Raw genomic sequence first — 27394 nt, forward strand, 5'->3', positions numbered from 1 at the left:
ATGTTCGTGACCCAGAGCAGAAGACAATAAACACATTTGTTTTCCTCCCTTTTTATATTTCTGCCTTAAAATTTTTTATCAGTTTCTAAAAAAATAATCAGGAGGATGAATTCAAGGTAGAACAACAATGCACAAGAACTCAAACTACACGGGACATCAAAGTGAACTGGAACTGATCATCTCCAACCTATCCCCAGCAGGCTCAACCACCAAGCATCAAGTGGTTCTCACAGGGCTATCAAGCTGGTTCAGTATTCTTGAGGTGGCTCTCCTGAACCCAGAAGGGTTTCAGGCTCTGAGAGAAGGAAGGTCCCTGGGGTACCCAGAAGCCCATGTTGCTCACTTTAGATAAGATGAAATCAGGACTCACACAAGGGAGAGCTAGGGGTAATGAGGTGTATGTGCTGCACATAAAACTTAAATAAGAACAAATGACTTGAGCATAGCACTGGGCCTTTGTAGCAAGTCCCCTGAGGCACGAGGTGCTACGTCCAGGTACAAATCTCAAGATTTCAGGGTAAGGGAAGCAAATGCTAAAGGATGAAATAGAATAAAAAGAATGGAGATCCCTGTTTACTAAGCACCACTGGCCAAATGTTTAGAACTCCCTCTGCAATCTACACCACACACACACACACACACACACACACACACACACACACCCCTCTTTCCCCCACAATCAAATGACAACTACATCCCCACGTGTCTAGGGAGGGAAGAACTGCCCCCACCCAACAAGGTAAAAGGCCTAAGTCCCACGATTCCTGATTCCTACTCCACAAACAGGCTGCTCTTCTCAAGGTGCTACTGGTACTCACATGTCGAACAGGACATTATGCTGGGGGCAGACACCCAGGTTCTGCCGAATGGTGCTCATCTCGGAGCGAATGTCCTTCCCCAGGATGTAAGCAGTGCCCGAGGTGGGAGGGAATAACCCAGTCAGGATGGACCTGAGGATGTAATAGGTGCAGGAGCTGGGATTAAACTCCTTCACTGATGGACTGTGAAGAGAGCAGAGAGAACAGGGCCCCACCCCATCCCTTTCTCATAGACCCTGGTCAATTCCCGTGAACACTTTTGCATTAGTGAACAACTACAACTGGAAAACTAGGTACTTGATTTGTGTAATGAAGCTTCCAAGTCACAATGGGAGATCTGACTTTTAAAAGAAAGACTTTATATTCCTAATGTCAATAGAAATGGACAAAAAAGAACTTACTAGTAAATGCTAAAAAAAAATAATAATGCGTATTAGATGGAGGATTTTTTAGAGTGTCTTTTAAAAATGTTCAACAATATTAAAATGTCTTTTTGAAATGTTCAACAACATCGATTTTAGGCGGGCAAATAAGAAAAACTAGAAAGAAATCACCCCTAAAGGTCTACCCTTTTGCAATATGTTGTTTCTCGCATATGCTTGTGGACTCAGTTCCTGGAAGCTGCTATCACGCTGCAACATATCTAATCTTCTTTTGCATTTTTGCTTCATAGCCCTGGCCAAATTGGCTCAAACCAGCTCTATGAACTGTCAGAGCCTCTGGGTCTAAGAACTCTAGGTAGAATTCTCAGAACAACATGGAAAAGTTTTATCAAAAAGCTCCAGCTGGTTTTAGGCTGAAGAAAAACCATGTAGGGAAAACATCAAACTCCAACACATGCTCACGATGACATAACCTGCTGTGGTGTAGCCTCCTCACCTGCCTACTCCACCCTGGCTGCAGTAACCCACTGGCACTCCCCAGGTATGCCTCTCAGCTCACTGCAGAACCCAGAGGTAGACTCTGTGACAGCCACGCCCTCTGCTTACATGGTGGTTGTCTTCCCTGCTCCATTGTGACCCAGGAAGGAGGTGATCTGCCCCTCATAAAAATTCAGTGCCAGGCCATCAATAGCCACCTTCATGCCATCTCGGTAAACCTTCACCAGGTTCTGAATGGATACACCAAGCTTCAGGTGAGTGGGCTCTTCTTCCATGCAGACTAAGAAAAGACAAAAGTCAGGATGAACCTGTGGAATAGTACTCAACACTGGAAAAGATTGAACCCTAGATAAACACTATAATTTTTCAAGAGAATTATGTCAAGTGAAAAAAAAAACAACAGCCAGGATTTTTAAAAAAAAATCACCTACTATATGGATCCATTTTCACCAATATTTGGAAATCACAAAAACGCAGAACTGGAGATTAGATGAGCAGTTAACAGGTGTCAGGGGTGGAACAGAAAGAAAGTGTCCAAGTCTATTCAGCAGGAGCAAAAAGGAGATTTGTAAGGATGGAGGCACTGTGGATCTTCAAAAACTGAGCTACTGATACAACTGCACAGGTCTAATGAAATGACAATATGTGGGGAGGAAAAGGAAAGAATCTGCAGGTCTGTAAATAATGTACCACTATCAATGCCATGTTATTAAATGTATACGCTAGCAATTTGTAGTGTTACCACTAGGAGAAAATAGACAAGAAATAGGAGAGAACTCCCTCTTTTTTTTCAGCAACTTATTGTAACTCTAAAATTATTAGTCTATTATTTTTAAATAAAAAGGATCTTTTCTGGGATTTGTTTTGTTCTGTTTTCTTGGCCACAGAAGCTCAGCACAGGGGATGACCACCAATGGAGGGAGAATCTAGGAGGGCCCCTAGGGGATGGCACTGAAGTAGCTTCTGATAAGTGAGGAGGAATTTGCAACTGTGAAAGATAATACATGTTCTACCACCTAAGGGCAGTCCTGAGCATGTGGACAGAAGCTGTACACGGGGAGGAGAGAAGGAAGAAGAGTAGGAGCAATGGATCATACTTTTATCACCAGTGACCAAGGGTACAGTGCAGAAGAAATCAGAGAAGGATCAAGTCATCACTTAGGGTTAAGGTTAGGAAGGAAGCCATATTGAGCAGGAAGATTAGAATAGAGAACCTGGATAACAGAACCTTTGCTGAACAGTGGACATCTCTACCTAGACAGGAAAGGACTGGATATCTGAGTAAGGGGAGGTGGGTACATGAAGAAGCACACGGCTGAGCTCCATTAGCCATTAGGTACGAGCCAACCAAGATCATCATGACAAGGCAGGCCACAAGGCTCTACCTCTATAATCACAGTTAACCTTGATCATGTCCTGGAACTTGATAGGACAACACAAGGGAGGGAGGGTAGGTACAGTGATCAAAACATACTTTCTAAGAAGCCAAGGAATGTTTCTAGGGACTTAGGCACTATCCTTGTAAAGGATTCACTCACTGCATCTGATGTCTCTGCCCCTGGATGGGCTCTAGAACATTTCATAGTGTAGCAGCTTTCTCTTTGTCGCTGGTGCGCTAAGTGTATGAGGGAAAATTTTTTAAGGGAAGGCAGCTTAGCAATACTTACTTTCTGATATTCCTTTCTGATTGGAACCAGGGTGGCTCTTCTCATCACTTTCTTCACCAAACCAGTAGGACTTGGTAAAAGGAAAATACCAAGGTCTGGGAATTCCATACTGACCTAAAAGCAAATCATAGCTGTGATCCAAACTGGGCATCATTTCCATATTCCTGAGGTTTCTTAGGCCTACTCCCTCCTTGGAACACTTTTTATAGAAAGAACACACTGGAATGGAGGTAGGGGAAAGGGAGCTAATCTTTCCTGAAAGCTACAATGCACATCATACATTCTGCACAAATCTGAGGCCTGCCAACAATCCCCAGTGGCAGACACCATCCCGTTTTATAGATGGGCAAACTGAGGGGAAAGTAGCTGAGGGATGCTCAGCCAGTAAAGACGTGGGATTTTGAATAAAGCTTCACATAGTACAAACTCTCCTGTCCAAAAAGGAGGCTCAGGTATACGTAATAAACATTTCATAGCTATTGCCTCAAGAGAGCATCAGACCAGGAGCCAAATGGAGTTAAAACCCTTGGTCCTAGAATCTGACCTTGTATTTTCATTCAAATACCAGAGCCTAGATATTTGATCTCCTCCAAAAGAATGGATTTTAATGAATACTATTCAATTTAAATCATCTTAGAGCCAATATATTACACTAGTTACAAATCTGTCATCAGGAAATAACACCTCCCTCAACAGTCTCCTCTCAGAGGCCAGAGAATTACAGAATTAAGTCAACCTGGTAGGAATCCCTTGGCTTGCTGACCCAACAATAAGCAAATTGCTTTTATAGGGATTCTCCCGCTTTCAAAGGCCAGTTCAACTCCTACAAAAAAAGAGAGTGTTCAAGTAAAGGGATTCATGTGAAGATGAGACACCAGCTCTTTAGCCATGTCCATTTAAGCAGAACACCATACTGGACACAAGTGGGTTTTCTTAACCCAAAGGTGGTCACACTAAACAGTCATATGCTGTCAGGGAAGTCACTCAACTTCTAGGCATAATTCTCCCATGTGAAGAATACTGGTTGCCACATCAAAGACTTTCCATCGAATTATAAAGGACATTTGTCCACAATGTCTGGCATATACAAGGCTAAGAAATGAGTGCCATGGCAGCAGTAATAACTGTACTTTCAAAATCAGCTGCTCCTTGAACTATTCGTCTGCCATGAGTTTAAAGTCTAAGCCACTTTCTAGGAAACCCAGTGCCTACAGAAAATCCAGTGCAAAGAAAGGAAGGCTTGGCAGCCAGAAACCATCTCCACCACATGGCCAAAGCTCTCAGCATACCTGGGAAGACAGCCTCGATGTACCATGTCATCACCCCATAGAGGAAAGTGTCAAACAACATCATGGAGACAGCAGTGGTGAGACTGAAGCCATCTTCCTCCACAGGACTCTCAAACAGATTGTCCCACTGCACACCAATGCCTTGCTCCTCGAAAAGAGCAAAGTACTCACAGCCAAACCCAAAAGCCACAGGAGACAGCAGGCTCTGAGAGAAAGAGGCAAACGTCATTGATTCTATTTCCATATGTCTTGCATGTTCGTATGACTTCTAGTATAAATTCTACCTGGAGAAATTGGAATTTATAAAATAGATCAAGTATAGGCTACATAAGTGTTCAGAGCCCCTCAGAGTCCCTTTAGGGGAGTGTACTCCCTGACAGAATATAAATTGACTCCATTTATAACTATTCATCATGCGCATACATTTCAGAAATGCAGGAGGCATGAAGCCATGTAGAATTTTTAGGATTTTATGCTTCCAAAGATGTTTCCAGCCTTAGCAATGCATGCATTCCACCTCCTATACTGACATTCATCAAGGTCTTTTCAAATTCACTGCACAGCCAGTGAATACTTGGGATCAAAGGAGTATATTTTGGGCCGTTGATATCTGTGGAACCCAAAATGAAGGAGAAGAAGCACCCTATGAGCTTCTTGTGTAAGTGGTCCACACCCATGTTGTTCTTACAGGATTCTCCTGCCATTAAAGGCCAATCCTTTGTGGAAGAAAAAGGTCCAGTCAAGTGTTTGAGGGGGAAACAGGGTGCCTACTGCTCAGACTTGTTCAATTCAGAAAATATTACTGATGCAAAACAACATTGGACCAAAGCCAATGTGAGCCACCTCTGACCTTGAGAGCTTTCAATTCAGTCTGTGGCTGTGACTTTGTAGTGAGCTTAACATGGCCAAAAAAACTAGGAACTAAAACCTTGAAATGCTATCTGTCGCCTAAAGTCATTTCAAAAAGTCATTTATACCCAGCCAGGTTCCAGGTAGTATGATCACTTAAAAAAACAAAATCCATTCAGTTCAATATCATCAGCATTCACCAAGAAGGCTAAAGATGAATAATTTAATAAGCTCTAATGCCTGCCTTCACAGAACACAGATTCTAGAAATGAGCATTGGATTCCATGAGGTCTGTTTTCCAACTTGCGTCCATTCATGGGCTACAGAAGAGAGGGCGTGTCTCTGAAGCTGCTACAGAAGGGCCAGAGTGACTCACCGCAAAAATCTTCACTGCGAAGCCCACATAGTCCTGCCATGCCACACATAGTACGTAGGGAAGGTACAGCGTGAAATAGATGATGCCCCCGCAGGCTGCTGCAAGGTTGGCCCGGGAGAAGAGTGTGCTAATCAAGAAGCATTGCAGGATGGTCACCACCGCAAACACAGACAGGAAGACAAACACCACGCTGGGGTCGCTGTAGGGCAGCAGATTTCCAAACTGAGGAAGAAGATACCTGTCAACTGTACTATCTTGACAAGGCTTCGACTCATTTGCATCATCTATGGAAAGACTCCCAGAGTTTATTTAGAGATGAGAAATAACACTGTTCTGTTTTCTGATGAGGAAATCGAGGCCACGATCACACAGTAATACCAGGGCAGAAATGGGGATGACATAGGATCTAAGACACCACTCCATTTCAGTGGACAGTTTTGCTGTCTACTTCTCAGGCAGCCATGTAAGATCCTATCTCAAAGGCAAGCATAAGGGCTAGGGGTATGGATTCTAACAAACATGATGTCCCAAACCCAATCCCCAATACCACAAAGAGGGAAACATTTATTTACATATGATGCATTTGTTCATGTAGTAATTGTGGAGGGAAGAAAACTGAGAAGCATATTAATGTATAGTGGGAACAATTGCATAGCCCAGAAACCTCATTAAAGGAGTGCTTCTATGACTCTCAGTAGACAGTATCCAAATGCCAATATCTTTGCATTTGTAACAGATACACAACTTTCTGGCCCTGGGGTGTATCCTTCTCAGGGGGTAGGATAGAGGTGTCAGGAAGGAAAGCTGTAGGAGAACATTAAGAGTGGGATCTATTGGCTCAGTGACAGATAAGCAGAAGTTTCATGTTCCCCAAAGCACAACTCTCCTTGCTGCCCAATCCTACATCTTATACATACCACCCTGGGCATTGATCTCTAGTAAACAGCCATAGGCCAAATGCTGTCTCAGATTATATCCAGACAACTACCTAGCAACAGTGGATGTCCTTCTGATTGTTATTTCTAGAAACATGGGGAGAATCATTACCTAATACATTGGCGGATACAAATAGCTACAGGGAGGCCGAGTGCTGGTGGCTCACCCCTGCAATTCTACCTACTCAGGAGGCTGAGATCTCAGGATTGCATTTCCAAGACAGCCCAGGCATGAATTCTTATCTCCAATTAACCACCAGAAAACCAGAAGTGGTGCTGTGGTTCAAAGTGGTAGAGTGGTAGCCTTGAGCTGAAGAACTTAGGGACAGAGTCCTGGCCCAGAGTTTTATCAGAAAGCATGAGTCCTGGGTTCTAGTCCTATTTGGTTATGACCCAGTTAGGTAATTCATTGCCTCTTCCTGGACTTTATTTTCATTTTTTTCCCAACTCTGAAATACTGATGACATGCAAATCCCCTTCGCTCTCAGAGCCCAAACTTTCCTTCCTCTCTTCCCCTTAGCTTAGACTGGGATGTAAGGAGTTCCTTAGTGGAACTTCCTAGTGGAAGATGACAAATAAACAGCCATACCTTCAAGATGACAACCAGGAGTCCGGCACTCACGAGGAGAGGGATGAGACTACTGATGAACCAGCTAAACCAGAGGATGCCGTTATCCAGACCCATAATACGCATTGTCTCCTTCAGCCGCGCCTCCTTCTCATACACAATGCCCTTAATGATCACAGCCACTGAGTAAATCCATGCCAGTGTCATGAAGAGGGGCATCGACCGGCTCATCACCCGCAGGAAGCTGGAGACATCAGGAAGGGAAAAGCAAGAATGGGAGTGAGGCTCACAGGGCCTCGGCCTACACAACAGAGGAGCCCTGCATTTGGCTCACTGAGGGCAAATTCCTCTGGACTCCAAAACACATAGTACTTTGTGAACCCTCTGACAGACCCAAAAATCTAGGCTGACAAAGTAGTGCCAAGTAAGGAGATGGCATTATACTCAAGGTGGGTTACTTTTTTGTTTTTAATTGTAAGGTTGATGCACAGAGGGGTTACAGTTATGTGAGTATGGTAATGAGAGGGTAACCCTCTCCCTCGTTTTCTCCCACATTCCCTCCCCATCCCAACTCCCTCTCTCTCCACATTGTAAAGTTCATTTCCAACATAGTGTCTTGTGGGTATCACTGATGCATTGGTTTACTCTTTTTCCTTTGTCTCACCATGTTCTTATTGCCTTTCCCTTCCCCAAATCAGATAAACATATGTACAAGACATAGAGTACCAAAATCAAAAACAATGACAAGTAGGTGTTAAACCAAAGGGGGAAAAAGGCTGAAAAAAAAACCAAATAACTTCACATAGTACATTAGGAAAAAAACCTGTTGTTTCCATATCTTGCTTTTGTTTTTTTACTTTCCAGTCTCTGGTAACATTTCAATTAGCATAATTTTCTATGTTCATGCAGGCTTAGCCATTGGACCACTGTGAACCTCCACTAGGACAATCCTAGCCATATACTAATTATTACAAATGATGAAAGCCATGGAGCCTGTTTCTTTGGGTCTAGCCAAAGTACTAAAAACAAAACAAAACAAAGCAAAAAAAAATATCCAACCTAGTATCTTATGTAAGTCCTTATCTCCTAGGTTGTCTCACTGTTGACTTATTTAATTCTGATCACAGAGTAGAAATACATGTCAGACAGTGGTAGCTGTTACATTTCAGATTCTACACTAACAGAGGAAATGTAGTACTATAAAAAAAGAACCACAGATTGTGAACCCTGAAACTTAAGGCTCACTCCAGATTCACACACACACACTACTCACATACTTACTGACCACATGACAATAATCAAATGCTCTTCTGGTTTCAAACTTCTGTGCGCTCACCCTAACATATCTTTCTAGAGTAAACCACAGCAGCCACAGCTTAGAGGTCTTTGGGAAATTCTAGCTAATCATGTTAAAGGCGAAAATAAAAACTTCTGGTGACCTAGAAAAGCTAGAGTTGGACACACACACAGAGAATTTCCAGAATTTGGAAGAGAGATGGCATATTTGAGACTCTTGCAATAGCTACACCTCTTCTCATTCTCCCTCCATGAAATCATTAGCTTTAAGGGTACAGTTCTCACAATAAGAAACTTGGCAGCTTTAATGACTTTGCCCTAAAAGATTATCTAAAACGTCTAAGACAGGCAATTTTGTTCAGCTTCATTCTGTTCAATTTTGTTCAGCTTTGGATTGTTTCAAAAAGTGGTTCAATAATGCTTAAAAGGAGACAAACTTCTAGGAAATCCACCTTTACACATCTAGATCCATGTTTCTCAGTGGGAATCTGGGCACGTATGTTCTTATATATTTATTGTGGCATTTTTAATCTTCCACCTTGTGCAAATCTTAAAAGAGTGGAATGTGCAAAACAAAAAAAAATAAAGGTAGTAGGAAGGAGGTGGAAAGAAGGAGGTGTGAGTTTGTATTTACAGACATATGTCTGTCTACAATGTGGACAATATTCTCGTCCATCTTTAGCTGGCATGTTATTCTCAGATCATTCACACACACACACACACACACACATACACACACACACATTTTCTTTAAAGCCTTGTTCTGTGGCTACTGAATGAGGATAGCAGTTTGCTGGTAACTTACATGTCATCAACGTAACAGGGGTAGGGCATCTGTTGCACGTAGACACCAGTTTTCTTCTCCGTACCTGTCAGCACCCGAATGATTGCCTGCTCCACCACATCCTGCAGATAGGCAAAGCCTCCCCACACATACCGCATGTCCTCAAATGGATCAGCCCGAGGACCAGGGTCCCAGTACCTAAGAACAAGTGAGTAAACATGCCTTAGGATCACGTATTAAAACTCCAATCACCCACAGTCCAACTGAGGCACTCTTTGTTTTGGTCTCTGTCTGGTCTCTGGTGACACAGACATGTATTTTTTGACAAAATTAATCATAATGAACATATCATACTTCTTGCTAGGTTAATGTTTATCCTTATTGTCTATATAACATTGCATTAAGTGGACATAAAGAAAATTTACTCCACCATTCCCATTTTATTGGTTTTATCCTACCTAGCAATGAAAATCAGAATGTGTTCCTTTTTTTTTTAATCCTCTTCACTTATTGCTTTAGGGGTTAATTTCCTTGAGCAGAAATTCTGATATTTTATGACCACAGAAATAATAGGCTCAGCTGGGTGCAGTGGCTCACACTTATAATCCTACCCATGAGCCTCTTATCTCCAATTAACCACCAGAAAAGAGGAAGTGATGCTGTAGCTCAAGGCATAGGGCAGTAGCCTTGGGCTGAAAAGCTCAGGAGCAGTGCCCAGGCCCACAGTTCAAGTTCCACGACTGACCAAAAGAAAGAAAGAAAGAAAGAAAGAAACAGACGAAGAAAGAAAAAAAGAGCTCTAAGCAAACTATGACCAAATTACTTATTAAAGAACCACAAGACTGATGGCTCACATCTGTAATCCTAACTACTCAAGAAACTAAGATCTGTGGCTCAAGGTTCAAAGTCAGAGCAGGCAGAAAAGTCTATGAGAGTCTGACCTCCAGTTAACCAGCAAAAAGATAGACTGAAGGTGTGGCTCAAGTGGCAGAGCACCAATCTTGAACAGAAAAGGCTAAGCAAAAGTATGAGCACCTGAGTGGCTTGTGCCAATACAAGAAATATATATATATATATAATATATATATATATGATAAAGTGTCATCATAGCTACTTTGACTTGCAACCTATGACTAGGCTGATAGGATGGGATTTAGCTTACCCATCCTTGATTTTATTGGTCCTTTCCACATTGTCAATGTCCATTCGGATCTTGTACTTGACATGGCGCGGCAGCTCAGTACTGTCTGGACTGACACCCGTGAACACAATCCCAGCCCAGAACTTCCTCTCATCCAGCAGCTCCATGGACTTGTTGATGAGTCGGACTTCAGTTGGTATGGGTTCCAGCTTGTTCAGGTTGACACACTGATGGGAGGACAGCCTTGGTGAGAGCTCAGGTGGCCAGAAAGAGAGGCAACGGCCAAAACACAGCCTACTCTGAGAAGCAAGAACTAACTACCCACTAACTAATCACCTGATTAAAAGTAACATTTAGCCAGGCACCAGTAGCTCACGCCTATAATCTTAGTTGCTCAGGGGTCTGAGATCTGAGGATCATAATTCAAAGCCAGCCTGGGAAGAAAAGTTCTCATGAGACTATTATCTACAATAAACTACCCAAAAAATCCAGAAGTGAGGGCCGAAAGTTTGGCCTCATGGTTGAGTGCTTGCCTAGCATGTATTAAGACCCGGGTTCCATCTCTCAGTACTACATACGTAGAAAAAGTCAGAAATGGTGCTGTGGCTCAAGCGGTAGAGCGCTAGCCTTGAGAAAGCCCAAGGACAGTGCTCAGGGCCTGAGTTCAAGCCCCACAACTAGCAAAGAAAAAAGAGCCAGAAGTGAAACTGTGGCTTAAGTGATAAAAAGCCAGCCTTGTGTCCAAATTGGCTCAGGGACAGTGCCCAGGCCCTGAGTTCAAGCCCCAGGACTGGCAAAAAAGAAAAAAGAAGTAACATTTTAATCAGCACTATCCAATGGATCCATTTTTAAATTGCAATTTAATTGAAGTTCCAGAAGAACTTAGGCATGAGGTACTTGCATGGCTTGTCTGAAATAAATTTCCGTTTTACAAATAATGTCTTTTGAAGAGAGCACAAAAGATATTGGAATACCAAAACACAGGAAAACTTGGAAGACAATGGATAGGAGTCCTATCATTGTAAACTACAGCTATCCTTGAGTTTATTTACTCATTCGATCATTCAACCAACATTTACTGTCTTTAGTACACCAGTTCCTACAAGGATACTGCTACAAGTGATATTATACATACTATACTGTCTCTAAAATTGTTGTAACAAAGTCTACAAGGAAATAAAGCCCTCTGCCTTTTGAATTGAAACACATAACACACACTTACCTCCATGAAGCGAGATATTGTCTGGATTGCCTGATTGGTCTCATTGAAAGCCTCTCTCCAGGTGTATACAGAGCCATTAGAGGATTGGATATCCTCTGGGTATTTGGCTAGAAATGCCACGATGTCTTGGGCTGTCCAATCTAAGCCATCCAATTTCTGTTCCCAAAAGTGGCCATTGCTTTTGCTTTCCAACAGCATCTGTCATTCCAGTGAGAATGTACAAATGAACATTTACATTTTGATGCCAATTACCTACTTAGAAATGCTTGATTAAAATTCAGAGACTATGAAAGATTACCCATCAGGACACCATATTTATATACAAGTAATTATAATGAAGCAGGTTGAAGTATCTTCCATGTTAATGTCTTAAGAGATTGAGAAAAAAAACAGCCATTAGAAACTGTCCTTTTTTGCTGGTAAAAATTGCATGATAAATATTTTGCTGCAAAATCAGTAACAGTGACAAAGAAGAAAACAAAATTTAAAAAGTAAAATTTAAAAGAACCTCTTAATTCCATTTCTTGGAGTTCATTTTGATAAGCATCATTTTATATGATCATATGCACATAGCTATTTAGCTCTTGTGATTCTCTCCTAAGAATATCCTCCTTTGGTCTGACTGCGTGAATGTTTATCATGTCCAGGTATAATTTTTTTTCCTTTGCCAACCAGTGTGATTTATAGGTACATTCTAGTTACCACAAATGAGGGAAACTATGCAATCTATGTTTCTCTGGGCTTACTTCACTTAATATAATTTTTTCCAAGTCTTTCTATTCATAATGCTCTTAAGTATGGGACTGAGACTCAAAATCAAGACTAGTCTGAATCCACAGTTCTTATTGTACTAAACAGTTCAGGGCCACAATATTAACTTTAACAACACTTAATAATACTAGATTGAGTGGCCAATTTACTTTTTATCTCGTACTACTCCAAGAGCGGGGTTGTTTTTATGTTACCCATTTCACACACAGACAAACTGAGGTTCAGGAAGGTTAAGTCCCTACTATAAAGACACAGAGCTAATAAGTAGCAATGCCAAAACATAAAACACAGGACCTCTGATCCACTATATTGGATCACCTTCCTCTTTTGAGAAGTAATCTGATGACCCCAAGTAAAAATCCTAGTCTAGACTGAGCTGTTTCAAGACATCACGCTGCTAGTTCAATAAAGCCAAAGGTCATCTTTTCCAACATCAAGACATATGGCTCATGCTGCAAAAGAGGCCTACTTTTCATTTCTTGATCCTTCAACCAACTCATTCTTCAAATGTGTCAGTGTAATGATGGGAAAGCCAGTCTGATACTGACTTGCAGACCTGGAGGTTGGGCAATGGTTGCATAGATGCATGGCCAAAGAGCAAAGTACCGCATTAACTCAGCAAATCGGAGACATGGCCGCCACTTTCCTCACAGTTTCAGAGGAAATAGGAAGGCCCAGTGCCACTGAGCTGAATCTCTGAGTGTCAGCAATCTCCCTTTTATAATCAGTTTTATTTTCACTAGACATTATACATCTCCCCCCCCCACGGTATATTTATGGGTATTATTTTAATGGGCACATAATGCTTTTTCTGCTAATTACTTAGTTCCAATTTCTCCCAGTTACAATCACTACAGCAATAACATTTTCTCTGCAATGGTGACTTCTTTAAAGCTATTTCTGTAGGATACTCCTTAGGGGTGTGTGGATTATAGGTGCATGGGATGAGATGCTTCTATGGCTTCTTGAAATTTTAGTTCCAAATTGCTTTCCATCAGGGAATAACAATTTACTCTGCTATCAGTAAGATAGTTGGGTATTTTTGTTAATAGACACAAAATTAGACCTCACAAAAGTTCAGTTCATCAGCAACTCTAAAACTATTTTGTTTGGATTCTTGAAATGATCAAAGAGGAATCAGAGAGAAGGGATGTGACACTGAAGGTGTGACCTCCCTGTGCAGTGAGTCTCCTTAACAGGATAGCCAAGGAGAACAGCAAGACACAAAGGACCTGATTAGAGAAGTTGCTATCCATGTGGCAGCTGTGGAAGCTTGAGAAGACTAGGGGACCCCCAGACTGCACAGGGAGGGGCAGGCAAGAAGAAAGCAAGGCCTAATAAACAAAGGTCTGAGAGTGGCTTAGAAAAATCGAAAAGAAAAAATCCTCCTCAGGCACTATGATTTGCAAGACAAGTATCCGCTGACCTGCAGGGAAATGCAATAGGAGGAGACAGGCTCCAAGACCGGAAGAGACAAGAACAACTGTGAAGAAGCAGAAGCCTCAGGCAGGGCTGCCTCATACTAGACAACAGGCTGCATGAGGTGCTGAGAACTGAAAAGCCCAGAGTTGTGGAATTAATGTTCCTTAAGTTAGAGAAAACAGTAGTTGTTGGTAAGGCTTCACTGACTCCATAGGCTGACAGCTTCTGAGTCTCTGTCCTCAGACCCACCTCCAGCACTGCAGACCCTCAAAGCCATCACGTTGAACATCCCTGCCATCCACTCCGCTAGAAATCAAGACTCAGCTGGCGGCTGCCTCCTTTCTTCTCCACCACCAAGCCACTTGACGGGTCTGCCAAAGCATTATGCCTGTCACATTCATATAGCCTCTGCCTGGTCTTGGACCTCCATCTCTTCATCTGCCTTCTTAAATCCACATCATATTATAGCAATGCCTTTACATCTCACCTTGCTCATAACCTGCTGCTAGCCCTCAGATCTTAAAGATTCTCAGCTTGATACAAGGCTAAGACAACACTGTGCCTTCTACTCCTCTGTTTCCTCCCACACACATAGAATTCTCCGCGATAGATTCCTAATGCTTGTAAGGGCCTTAAGACCTGAGAGTTTATGAGCAGATAGATCATAGGCAAGCCCGTTATTTGTTCCCAGATCACAACTTATTGAGCCTTTTCAACAGGAACTCTGTCATCTGTGGAGACTCAGAGAAAAACAAGTCCAACCTAAACACAGGTTTTAAAGAGAAGACCAGGAAGAGGCCTGGAAGTATACAGATCTACAGCACTGTCCATTGCTACACTGAGTTAATTCCTTGCTAGGGGACTACAGACAAACAGTGACCCACATGTATGAGGCATGAGCTATTCCCATCACTCAATATCATACTTTCCTCACTCAAGACCGCTATTTATAAAGGTACCAGCTAAAAGGATTCTGCACAGGGGATCTGTATTGGTATCTCCATCTTTGGAAAATCCAGGGATAGTCCTAAACTCTGGAAGGGTTTGCTCCAGATGGGTAGTCTCAAAATTCCAGTGGCCCCGGGAACAATGAAGTTTAAGACAAGAAACTGGCAAAAAATTCTCTCCTGGCCATGAAAGAAATGCAAATCAAAACAACTCTGAGATTTAACCTCACTCCAGTTAGAATGGCCATGATCAAGAAATCTAATAACAACAAATGCTGGAGGGGATGTGGCCAGGAGGGATCACTACTATACTGTTGGTGAGAGTGTAAACTCTTTAAACCACTATGGAAAGCAGTATGGCAGTTCCTCAAAAGACTAAACATAGAGCTCCCCTATGACCCAGAAATTCCACTTCTTGGCATTTACCCAATCGTCCAGAAACAAGGACATACTAAACCCACTACCACAATGATGTTCATTGCATCACTATTTACCATAGTGAAGATATGGAACCATCCCAGATGCCCCTCAATAGATGATGTGATCAAGAAGACATGGTACTTATACACAATGGAATTCTATTCTGCCATCAGAAAAAAATGGCATCATGCCATTTGTAAGGAAATGGAAAGACTTGAAAAAAATCATACTAAATGAAGTAAGCCAAACCCAAAGGAACACAGGCTCAATAGTTTTCTTCATTTGTAATAATTAGTACAAATGTAGGACTCTCCTAGCAGAGGATTACAATAGCACAAAACCTAGGATATGGAAACAAGAGCATTATCTTGTGTGATTTTTGTTCTTAGTATATTATGTTATTTATCTTTTCTTTTGTTGTCCTTTGGTCAATCTCATATTGTATCTGACCTTGTTGCTGGTACATTGCATATATGTTTGTTTATTTGAAATAGAAAAGGAAGGATGGAAAACAAGATGATTGGGAGGGGGTAGGGGGAGTGAAATGGGGACAAAACATGAGAAGGGGTATCAATGTGTAAGAAGTAATGGACCTACTACCTGACAAATGTAACTGTAACCCCTTTATACATTAACCTCAACAATTAAAAAAAAAGAAAAAACAAAAAGATCCTCTCCTGCCTCTGAATGGCAGCAGAGGCAAAAGGAAGAGGCCTCCCTCACGACAGCAATAGGAAATAGTCTAACAATTCTGACTGAGCCCAAGGCAGGGATGATATGATTAAATGGCTCTCAAGCTCAGGCAAAGGAGACATTCTGTTCTCAGACTGTTCTGCTTTTGAATCCAATTGTCTCCAATGCATTTATCCCTTTTAAGTGATTCAGAAGCATTCAGTGTGATTCCCTTCTGTGCCATATGGGTAGCAGTGCACTGGTGCAGAGCCTGGAAACCGTATCGCTGACTTGCCTGAAGACAGGGCCAGGTATGTTGGCTTTCATACCTCCTTCTAAGACCTCCCAAGATATAAGAAGGATAAAGAAGATGCTGAGGCTGGTTCAGCAACTGGAACTGGAAATGCAAATAGTCTTTCAATCATCCAATTCTACCTTCAACCACTGCCTCTGTACATTTTGTATACAACTAAGGCTATAAGAGACATTAATGGTACACCATATAAAGCTACCATTGAACCATGTCAGATGTTTCTGGAGTAATGATAGCACTGGGGCTTAAGCTAAGCTCATCACATTGCAACTGGTTTAAATGAAGAGTTCTCCTCTCAGTCACTCGTGAGAAAGTGGCTATAAACTCACTTCTCAAGTGAGCAGTCACCAGGGAAACTCACCCGGACAAGGTCCATTTCTTGGCTGTTCTCCATGAAAGTCCAAATCTTAGGGCTGAGCTCTTCCCACATGCCTTCTAGATCATGAAAGACAGCTAGTTCCTGGAAGGTTTTGTTCACCTAGAGTCCAGTGGGGAGCCCAGAGTCACAGGGAAAAGGAAAAGAAAGGAGGCAGAAATGATGAGCAAATCAGTGCTCCTGAAAAGGCACCCCATTAGACAACAACCCTTGACCAGTCTTCTCCCATCCCCCAAGAAATGTTTATCTGTAGCTGTGATTCAAATACCCAGGGATTTGGAGCTAGTCCTAGTCTGAAGCCACCTTGACTTGTTTCCCAAGAACAATTTTGAAGGGTTCACAAAGAGAGACTCTTGACCTCGGCAGCTTACCTCAGCCATAACCTGTCTTGTGGCTGGAGTGTCGGGTGTGTACAGAATCTTCCCCACAAGTAGAGGCTTGAGAGCTTTCCAAATAATTCGAGAAAGGGGACTAGACTCCAAATTCTTCATTAGATCATTGCAATAAGGAGCTACAAAGATGACAGGAGACAATCATTCAAATACATAGTCATATGCTGGTAGAAACATGCAAGGTTTTGGAGTCAGTCAGGAAGTACTGAGTGTAAATCCCTACCTGGACCACAGAGCAACCACATAGCAAATAGCTTTCCTTGTCTGGTCCCAAGTTTTCCCCTTGGTAAAAATAAAGTTAGTATCATCTGCTTGGCAGAGTGTCAAGAGGATTCACTGAGGTATTTTCCATAAATCCTCCAGAATAATGCTTCAGTAACCAGAGCTTCTTATAAATCACCACTAAGCCAGTCTAGGAAAATGTTTCTACTGTAAACCTGTCCCCATAAACTTTGCCTCTGCACTCATGCCAAAATTATATGAGGTTGATTATCTCTGATTTTTTTTAAATCATTGAATCAGTCTCTAGTAGCTCTTAATCCTAACTACTCAGAAGGCTGAGATCTGAGGCTCAAAGCCATTCCAAGACAGGAAAGTCATGAGATTCTTACCTCCAATTAACCAAAATAAAGGTAGAAATAGAAGTGTAGCTCAAGTAAAAAAGCTAAAGGATGATACCTAGGCTCTAGGTTCAAGCCCTAGCACCAGCACACACACTAAATTATTGTGAGCTTTTCAGGATTTTTTTAAGTGACCAAGTAGCTTCAAAGATATATATGCTTCAAGGGTAACAGATTGCAGAGGAGGGGGTTGTGAGAGATCAAACCCAAGACTCTACTCATACAAGGCAAGCACTCAACCACTTAGCAATATCCCTAGCCCCAGAATATAAATATAAACACATATTTATGTGTGAAGCATTAGCTTCACAACTGCTGCTATTTTGGGTGAGTTTCACTCTGCCCAGCTCATAATGTTTTTTTAATAAAGAAAATTTGCTCATAATGGTATTTATTGTTCAAGTAAAGGCTCCCTTGGGTTAACCTGTGGGCTGGGGGTGGTAAAGAGAGAATAGTATCAAATAAAACTGCCCACAGTGGCTTCCTGTCCAGGTTCATAAAGCAACTCGGAAATTTCCAGAATACACTAGTCCAGAACTCACTGGGGTCATGCTCAGAATACATGACAATGCCGATAGCATCTATAGCTAGAGTCGGAGGACCATTTTATCATGTTTTCAAGGCAAAGGATGCCATTGTCTATGATTATAACATTGATCCATGCCACCACCAGGCACAGGACACAAAGCTCCACCCACAAAACTACCAACATGCAGCAGGCAGATATGGAGGTACAAGGCTCTTTAACACTGCCTTGCAGCTAAGAACACAAAACAAACAACAGATCGAATGTGTTGAATGTGACAGTGGCATACATGCCACCATTAATAGGTGTTTGGGATGCAGTGTGGTTTATAGGAGAAAAGCTGGGAGCTAGGAGGATTTGAGCTTGAATCCCAGCTCTTGTGGATTAGCTATGTAGTAGCTTTAACCAGCTCACTTACCCCCTCTAAGCCAAGTTGAATAATTCATTTTCAAAACAGTGTCTGCTGTGTATCACTGCATTTCAGTTTCCTGCCTTTCTTTCATTTCTTGCATTTCAGTTTTTTGCATTTCTTGTAACAGTTATTACTACTTACTGTTGTTTGGTTTTAGAGTTTCATTTTTAAAGCTTACTTCATTAGTAATAACAACATTTTAAAAGCACTAACTTATTCTTTCTCAACTGCTAAGGTATAATGGGCAAATAAAAACTATATATATTATATATATATATATTATGTATAATTACAGCATATGATGTAATGTTGTTGTTGGGTTTTTTTGCTAGTCCTGGGCCTTGAACTCAGGGCCTGAGCACTGTCTTTGGGCTTTCTCAAGGATAGAGCTCTGCCACTTGAGCCACAACACCATTTCTGGCTTTTTTTCTATGTATGTAGTACCAAGGAATTGATCCTGGGTCTTCATGCATGCTAGCAAGCACCCTACCACTAGGCTAAACTCCCAACCTACCTGATGTTTTGATGTGTTCATCCACAAGAAATGGTTTAAAGAATTAAGAGCTGGGTACAGTGGCTCACGCCTATAATCCTATCTACTCTAGAGGCTGAGGTCTGAGGACTGCTGTTCAAAGCCAGGGCAGGCACTAAAGTCCATGAGACTGTTATCCCCACTTAACCACTAGATAATTGGAAGTGGCGTTATGACTCAAGGGTAGGGTGGTAGCCTTGAGCTGAAGAGCTCAGGGACAGAGTCCAGGCCTAGAGTTCAAGGCCCATAATGTGGGTAGGGAGGAGATTAAGATAATTGCCAAGCACCGGTGGCTCACACCTGGAATCCTAGCTACTCAGGAGGCTGAGAGCTGAGGATCACGATTTAAAGCCACTCCAGGCACAAAAATTTCTGAGACTCTTATCTCCAGTTAACCACTGGAAAACTAGAAGTGGCACTATGGCTCAAGAGGTAAGGTGTTAGTTAGCCTTGAGCTGTAGAGCTTAGGGACAGTGCCTATGCCCAGTGTTCAAGCCCCTTGATTGACACAAATAAATAAATAAATAATAAAATTTAAAAAAAGAGTTAAGATAATCAATATACTCATCACCATACATTCTCATCTTGTGTACATGACAGGAAAACCTACAATCACTTCTCTCAGGAAAATTTAAGTGTTATTAACTACAGTTACCATGTTGTATACATCTCCAGGACTTGTTCATCACACATAATTCCTTGACTCACATCTCCCATTCTTCCCAGCTCCTGGCAACCTCCATTGTACTCTAGTAAACTGTTTTTACATTCTAGATGAGTGAGATCAGGTAAGATTTGTCTGTCTACCCAATATCTCCTCCTTAATTACTCCAGAAAATTGGGCCAGGGTGGTTTTCAATCATTTCTTCATTTTGAAAAACACTACTATAGACCTGACATCCTCTAGTTCCCAAAATACTGGGAACAATTGGCTTCCCCAGATAAGGGCCTGCAGGATAAGGGAGATAACACAGGCTGATCCTGGAGCTAAGGCAGGGGTGGGAATGAGGCTTTGGTCTGCACAAATACTCACTTGTAGAGTTGTCATAGAAGCTGTCAGCATCCTCCTCTGTGCCATTGCCTCCAAAGAGGGCTTTGTAGTTGTTGTCCTCATACCAGTTAAGAGACTTGATCTTCAGTCCTCCGCCCTCTGGATGGCCACAGACGATACGGGACACGGCCTGGTATATCTGTGCGGAGGAGCTGCTGCTGTTCACATTGGTTAGAAACATCACCTCCTGCCTCATGTCACTCCAGCTCCTCATGCTGAACAGCTAGTATCAGGAATTGGGAGGAAAAGAGAGCAAAAGGTAGAGCCAAGGTTGAGGACAGAGAAGATAAAAAGAAATGTCTTATTCGCTTGATCAGTTAAATGTATTGTGTCTGACATCATCTCAACGCCGCACGATGTGCTGGAACCTTCCTATCCTACCTGTAATCCTGAGACCTATGGCATCTTCATTATTGGAAAGACTGCTTGAAATTCAGATTAGAACTGGGGAATTCACCAGATGCCCAGATGATCCCTGGGCAGGTTAAAGTTTGAGAAATCCAAGTCACTGGGCCGGCGGGGGATGGCTTTCATTTCATTAGGCTACTCTTCTGGAGGAGAGGAGACTGCATAGTCTGCATCTGACTATGGAGGAGCCTATTAGGCGTTTCCCCCTGCCTCAACTGCTGTCTCCCTCCTAAAATACTTCATACTTCAGAGTGGGCATCAAGAAGCCCCAGTCTCCTTGGGAGAAAGGATGTGAAAGTCAGAATTTTCCATCCTAGCTATGTGTTTTTAGTGCTCTTCCAGTTTTAGTGGTCATACCCACCTCCAAGAACCCAGGCTTCTCATCACAACAATCCAACTGAAGCAGAGTAGGGTAGGGAATGACTGCCCTCCACAGCCCAACCCAGAATGAGTCAAAAGACTCAGGCAGCCAGAATTGTGATTGTGACGTACTACTATCCAACAAGTATCAAAAACATGCACAGTGTCTTTCCAAGTATAGCAATGTACTCTAGCTTCTTGTGAAGTTCTTGGTGATGAAGGATTTATAGTGTACTTTGTATTGTCATGTATTTTACAGGGCATCTTTAACAAATCCCAACATTCCTTGAGTGTCATTTGTATATTGGAACTACCTGGGAAGACTGAGCCTTAGAGAACAGGAGGAAATGGAGCGAGGCTCTTGCATACTCCCTGGTGAATTCCATGAGTCCCATTTTCTACCTGCCAAGCTTGTGGGCACCTGCACCTGACATGGCCTGGACACTGCAGATTCTGACTTTGACTTTGGCCTCTGAATAGGAATTAGGCTTTCCCAGGGTGAGTGAACCGTCACAAAGATTTCTCCCCATAGAGAGGGGGCATTTATCAATGAATTATTGAGTTATCCAAACGATACAGCGGTTGACTCCTGTTCATTTTCCTGTACCTCAACCCACACTCCTCTGTGACCGCCTTCTGACTCACAGGGAGGGACGGCCACTTGTCCTCTAGCCCATGAATAGTGTGTCATGTCTGATAGTCATCCATTAAGTGAATGAGTACGGTCTGCTTACTCTTTCTCAATCAATTGCCAGTGGTCTTATCCTCCCTTGCCCAGCAACCAGAGTACAGATGGCTTGTAAACACTAAGTCACATCATGTCCTCTACTCCAATACCTCCACTTTCATCCCATCTCATTGGGTGAAAATCCAGATTCTGTGTGTTTAAAACCTCTCCCCTCACCTCTCACCACCCTCTCACAGGCTCACTCATTTCTCGCCACTCAGATTTCCTCCCTGGTTTTTGAAAGTGTCTATTAGTCCTAGCATCAATGTCTTTCATTCACTTTTCTTCCTGCTTACAGTGTCCTTCCTTCTCTATGCAAATATTGTCATTGTCTTCCTAATCATTTCCTTTAAAATGGTACCTCATCACTCCTGTTTCACGCTTCTCAATGCCCATACCCCTGCTGTCATCTTATACAATCACTCGTTTAGATCGGTTACCTGTCTCATGTCTGCCCCATGAGAACAGAAAATTTTCTGCATTCTCACGTGAGTCCCAATGTGGGTATTGAAGACATTGCTTCCCTGGCCTGCTTTCCCAGTCTTGTCCAGCACACCTTCCCTATCACGGTCTTATTTGCTTAGGATCATATTTTCCTAAAGTCTACCCAGTTACTAGGTCTGCTCAAGCATTTCTCATGTCTGCTTCAGTGGAATTTGTGAATAAGTCTTGGAAGAAACAGAGAAGAAGGCAGGCTTCAGAGTCTAATAGTTCTGGGTTTGAGTTCCATCCCCGTCCATTATCTCCCTGGGTGACTAAAGTCAAGTTACCAAGCTTTCTGAGCCTGGGTGCCATCAGGAAAAGGCACACGGGAAGTTCCCCTCACATGTGCTTTGTGGAGTTTCTAAGGAAATGGAAATCCAGAACTAGAGCAGCTCCTCAAAACATGTCAGCTTCCTTTTTCTTTTCCTTTCACAATGGCTGAGCTTTGGTCAAAACAAAGAACTTTCATTCAAAACTGAGTGTATTAATAAATGCTCTTATTTATTTCCCCCTGCTTTATCTCATAGACATAGCAAATTAGACAATGAGCCATTCATGATCAAAATGACTCGAAGGTATTCTATTAAGAGAAGCCAGTGGCTCTTGCTCATACTAGTTCAAGAATAAGCAGGGCACCAAAAGCTGCTGCCAAAGAAAAAAGTACACTGTTCACCTGAAGAACTTCTCCCATATCAGCACAGGAACATCACCTGCTTTCATTTTTGACCTCCAGCAGAAAGACCAGTAATACAAGAGTGCAACATACCCTGAGTTTAGAAGCCACCCTCCCTGCTAGACCTCAGCTTTGCTTTCTTCAAGGACAGAAATTAACCAGGCGGGGAAACAGGACAGGAGAGAATCTCAAGAGCAATGAAGAGTAAGCCAAGGTCAGCTAATAGAGCCCTGAAGATACAGATATGGATTTGCAAAACAGTCTGTCAGCTGGAAGGGTGCCAGTTGGCTCAGCCTTTCTGCCCAACCATCAATCTTCCTAACTAGGGTCACAAATGACAGGTTGGAAGGGGCTGTTTCAAAAGGGGATCCAAAAGCTAAGCATCTTCTGTCAGAGAAACACGAGTGGAATTAAAAGAAGACAGAAACAGAAGGGAAGGTAATGAAAGCATTAACAGTGTTTAATCCTGGAGTTTTCTGTAATTTCCAAGTGTTTCAACCTTCTCCATGTTGAACATGCAATACTCTATTTGTTTTTTTTTTCAGAAAACACAAAGTAAATTTTAGTATTTGGGGCGGGAAGGGATATTAACATTAAATACAACTGCTTTGCATGGTACCTCATACCAGTAATCTCAGCTACTTGGGAGGTAGAGCTAGGATAATTAATTTGAGGTCAGGTTAAACAAGATACTATTTCAACATATAAGATAGTTGTGGTGGTTCATCCCTGCAATCCCAGCTACAGATAGGAGGACCAAGATCTGAGGCTGGCCTTGGATAAAAGCAAAACCCTACCTGAAAAATAACTAAAGCAAAAAATGGCTGAGGGCCTGGCTCAAGTGGTAGAGTGCTGGCTTAGCAAGTTTGAGATCCTACATTAGAAAAATAATAATAATAATAATAAAAATAAAAAGAACTGAACCAGGTCTGAAACAAATTCCTCATAAATTCTTATTTTCCAATGTCCTATATATTACAGAATGTATTATTTATGATCAATTCCCAGCTCAAATCCTTAGATATGAGGTCTCCACACAGTTTCTCCTTTACAAGTCTGATTTGAAATAAGGCTAGAAGTCAGAAGAAAGGTTAACTGTTTTCCTGTTTTCTCACATACCTACAGAACCTCAGTTCTGACAAGGGTTATTCTAATGCATGAGTGAACATGCAGGCTTAAAAGGCCAAAAAAGGCAAGAAGAGGCCATATAACCCAACTTGAACTTCACAGGCTAGATTCTACTAAGGAAAAGGCTGGATTGGGGAATCCTGTTATTCTCATTCCTTTAGAGATAACATTTTAGTTAAATGTAAAAGGACTTATTAGTAAGTCTGGCCAGGGAAAAGGCTACATAGAAAAACAGCCAATCAGATAAAAGCAGCACGTGAGGGGGTGAAAGAGAATTCACTTCACAATGAGTGATTGATTACCTAGGGACAGAGAGAACCCACGGGAGAAAGATCTAGACTAGACGTGTGGCTATACACCTCTAATTAGCTCTGAGCCATCAATGGGCTTCCGTTTCTTCATCTCTGAAGTTAAGTACATCAAAGCAGATCATTTATGATTCTAACATTGATGTTTCTTACATGATATTCACAGTCAAACTCAGACTTGTCACAGTCAAATTCAGAACTGGGAAGGAAAAAAGAAAAAGCTACTTAGAGCCAAACACTTAGCAATGCTAGAAAAATGCAACTTACCTCTTGGGCCAGGCTCCCAAGACTATCCAGTAAAGTTCTAGTAGCTTCCACCAGTGGCTGAATTGGGAAGGAAGACGTGGAGTTTAGTCCTATCTGGAATGAGAAAAGAAATACTTTTTGTTTCTGAGCTCAAATAAGCCCAAAATAGCCATTGAAAATAAACAAAACCAACCCTAGTCTTCAATTAAAAAAAGAAAAAAAGGAACTAACTTCTAACCAAAATAATGGACATGACAATTATTCTAATTAGATGCCGGTTTAATTTTTTTTCTTCAAATAAGAATTTCTAATTCTTCCATGAATAGTTTTCAGTGTTGTAGGAATACATACCTAAAGCTAATGCATACAAAGTGAATAAAAATATGTCTTGTGGGGTATGTGTGTATCTGTGTCTGTGTGTATCATTTTCCCAGAGTTCTTTGCAAGAAGGTGTATTTGTACATTCCCTGTCTGGTCCATATATTACCATTACTTTAGATTGTGAAATTCCAGACTGAAGTTGGTCTGCCCACCACATCCTGACTAGCCACCAAGATGGTACCAATCACAGGCACCCAGAAGTATCAGGTACAAAAAGTGTCTCTTAAATCCCAGACCAAACACTGACTCCTATCCCTATTCCCAGCTATCCCTGCCCTAATAAATACAAACCAGTGAACAATGCATGTCACACTTAGAATGTGGTTTCTTTTTTCTGTGGGTCATGAGGCTTGAACTCTGGGCCTGGGCATTGTCCATGAGCGCTTCAGCTCAGGGCTACCACCCTACCCCTGAGCCAAGCCCCACTTCCCATTTTCTAGTGATTAATTGGAGATAAGAGTCTAGCAGGTTCGTTCTTTAGTGATGGGCTGGCTTTGAACTGTGATCCTTAGATCTCAACCTCCATGCATACAGCAGGACCTACTCCATGACCGTTTGACCCCTGAGTGTAACTGTTGTCAGATGTAAACACAAGGATCTCACTAAATCTCCCATGAGCATCAGAGCATATGGAAACCACATCTTCTGATAAGGTTTTGTTCCTGTACTGTGGTCTGCTGGATTCTTTAGCTGAGTGTTTTTGGTTTGGGTTTTGAGCATTAGCTCAATCTACCCATAAATAATAAGGTAGTCAATAAGGATCCTTTCCATGCTATCCGTTTAAGTGTTCTCGAGGAATATTAGAAAGAAGTGTTGACTGGAACTGCATATATAGGAACAGGCTGATCTCTTTCTCTTTCTCTCTTTCTCTCTCTCTCTGTCTCTCTCTCTGTCTCTCTCTCTCTCTCTCTCTCTCTCTCTCTCTCTGTCTTCTCTCTCTCTCTCTCTCTCTCACACACACACACACACACACACATACACACGATTCAAATTTGAAATCAAGTTTCAAGCTTAGATTATCATTTATGTATTTTTACTTAAGATATATTACTTTTCTGTGTATGAACGTTATATAATACAAAGAGGAGAATGATGCAGATTGAAGAATCATATTACACTGGAGGTATGCCTCAAGTGGTAGAACATTAGCCCTAAACGAAAAAGCCAATGGAGAGCTCCAGGTCCTTAGTTCTACCCCAATGTGATCTCTCTCCCTCTCTCTCTCTCCCTCTTTCTCTTTCTCTTTCTCCCTCTCTCTCTATCTCTCTCTGTCTCTGTCTCTCTCTCTCTCATGCACACACACACACACATACACACAAACATACACACACAAATTATAATGTTACAAATGGAAATTGTACACTCATTACTCAGTAAGTTCTGTGTAAAAATTAAAATGAAAGTATAAAATCTACAGGAGAAATATATACTTATGAACTTAAAGTAGGGAATCATTTCTTTAACAAAATATAAAAATATAAACTAATTAGGAAAAGATTACATTCTAAAAGGAAAGAGCATGCATACAAAATAACATAAAAAAGACTACTGAGCTGGACTCAATGAACTGATTTGTTTATAGATAATCACTACATAAATGAAGACAGATAAAGAATATTAGGAATATATTTGAAATCACACCCAAATAGAAACAAAGACAAGATATTCTTGAAATTAAATGCAACAAAACTATTTTTCAATTTACAAAAATCATATCCACATCTAAGTTTTTCAGGGACTCTAAGGCTAAATAAAGTGTGAGTATGCATATATTTATACCATTTTATTCAAAAGTCTTTTTCTTCCTGTAAATTCATGCTGCAAAGCAATCAGAATATTTCAAACTTTCCTTGAATGCCTCCATAAAGTAGAAGAAAATCTCTAGTTATTTTTCCCATATTCAGAAAGTCAAACCTAGAGTTAGGATTAATATTATAAACCACCAACAAGTAAACCACATGCCACGTATCGCATATTAGGTATGGAATTAGCTTACACCTAGGATAGGAATCTGAAGTCCTTCAGGTCAGAACTGATAGACTGATTGAGACTCTCAGTATTCCCAGAGAGTTTAGGGGAGTGTGAATTAGATTAACTCACATTTAGGGCAGAACTTTAGGTGTGTGTAATCTAAGAGCAACTGGTCTCTCTCAGGCCTCTCCTAGCTTTCCTGGAGTCAGAGAATGGCATTCCAATTCTCTTTATTAGACCTCATGGCTCAACATTTACACATTCCCACATCTATGCCTAAGATTGCCCTCAAGGATCAGATACCACATTCTTATCACAGAGACAATGATGAGCCAGGATGAATGTTCTAACCTAGATTACTCTAATGTTGCCTTTTTCCTGCTTTCACCATGTCCCTTGTAGACAGAAGTTGATGTCAGAGGAATTGGG

At 41.7% G+C, this 27394-nt stretch overlaps 1 protein-coding gene across 2 annotated transcripts in view; it reads right to left on the reverse strand.

Moving 5' to 3' along the window:
* Positions 1-27394, reverse strand: part of Abca1 (ATP binding cassette subfamily A member 1) — a 125023-nt gene that overhangs the window by 32559 nt on the left and 65070 nt on the right. For both annotated transcript variants that reach the window (XM_090330362.1, XM_090330363.1), the window contains exons 8-20: positions 24635-24727; positions 20263-20503; positions 17119-17258; positions 16733-16849; positions 11827-12024; positions 10626-10831; positions 9485-9661; positions 7405-7627; positions 5881-6102; positions 4656-4860; positions 3367-3480; positions 1808-1979; positions 819-950 (exon numbers count right to left, since the gene is read on the reverse strand). In XM_090330362.1, the coding sequence (XP_090186488.1) occupies positions 819-950; positions 1808-1979; positions 3367-3480; positions 4656-4860; positions 5881-6102; positions 7405-7627; positions 9485-9661; positions 10626-10831; positions 11827-12024; positions 16733-16849; positions 17119-17258; positions 20263-20503; positions 24635-24727 (2240 nt within the window). The remainder of the gene's footprint in view (positions 1-818; positions 951-1807; positions 1980-3366; positions 3481-4655; positions 4861-5880; positions 6103-7404; positions 7628-9484; positions 9662-10625; positions 10832-11826; positions 12025-16732; positions 16850-17118; positions 17259-20262; positions 20504-24634; positions 24728-27394) is intronic.

This window comes from Megascapheus bottae, chromosome 3 (genome assembly GCF_031878675.1).
Source record: "Megascapheus bottae isolate mThoBot1 chromosome 3, mThoBot2.hap1, whole genome shotgun sequence".
Lineage (NCBI taxonomy): Eukaryota > Metazoa > Chordata > Mammalia > Rodentia > Geomyidae > Megascapheus > Megascapheus bottae.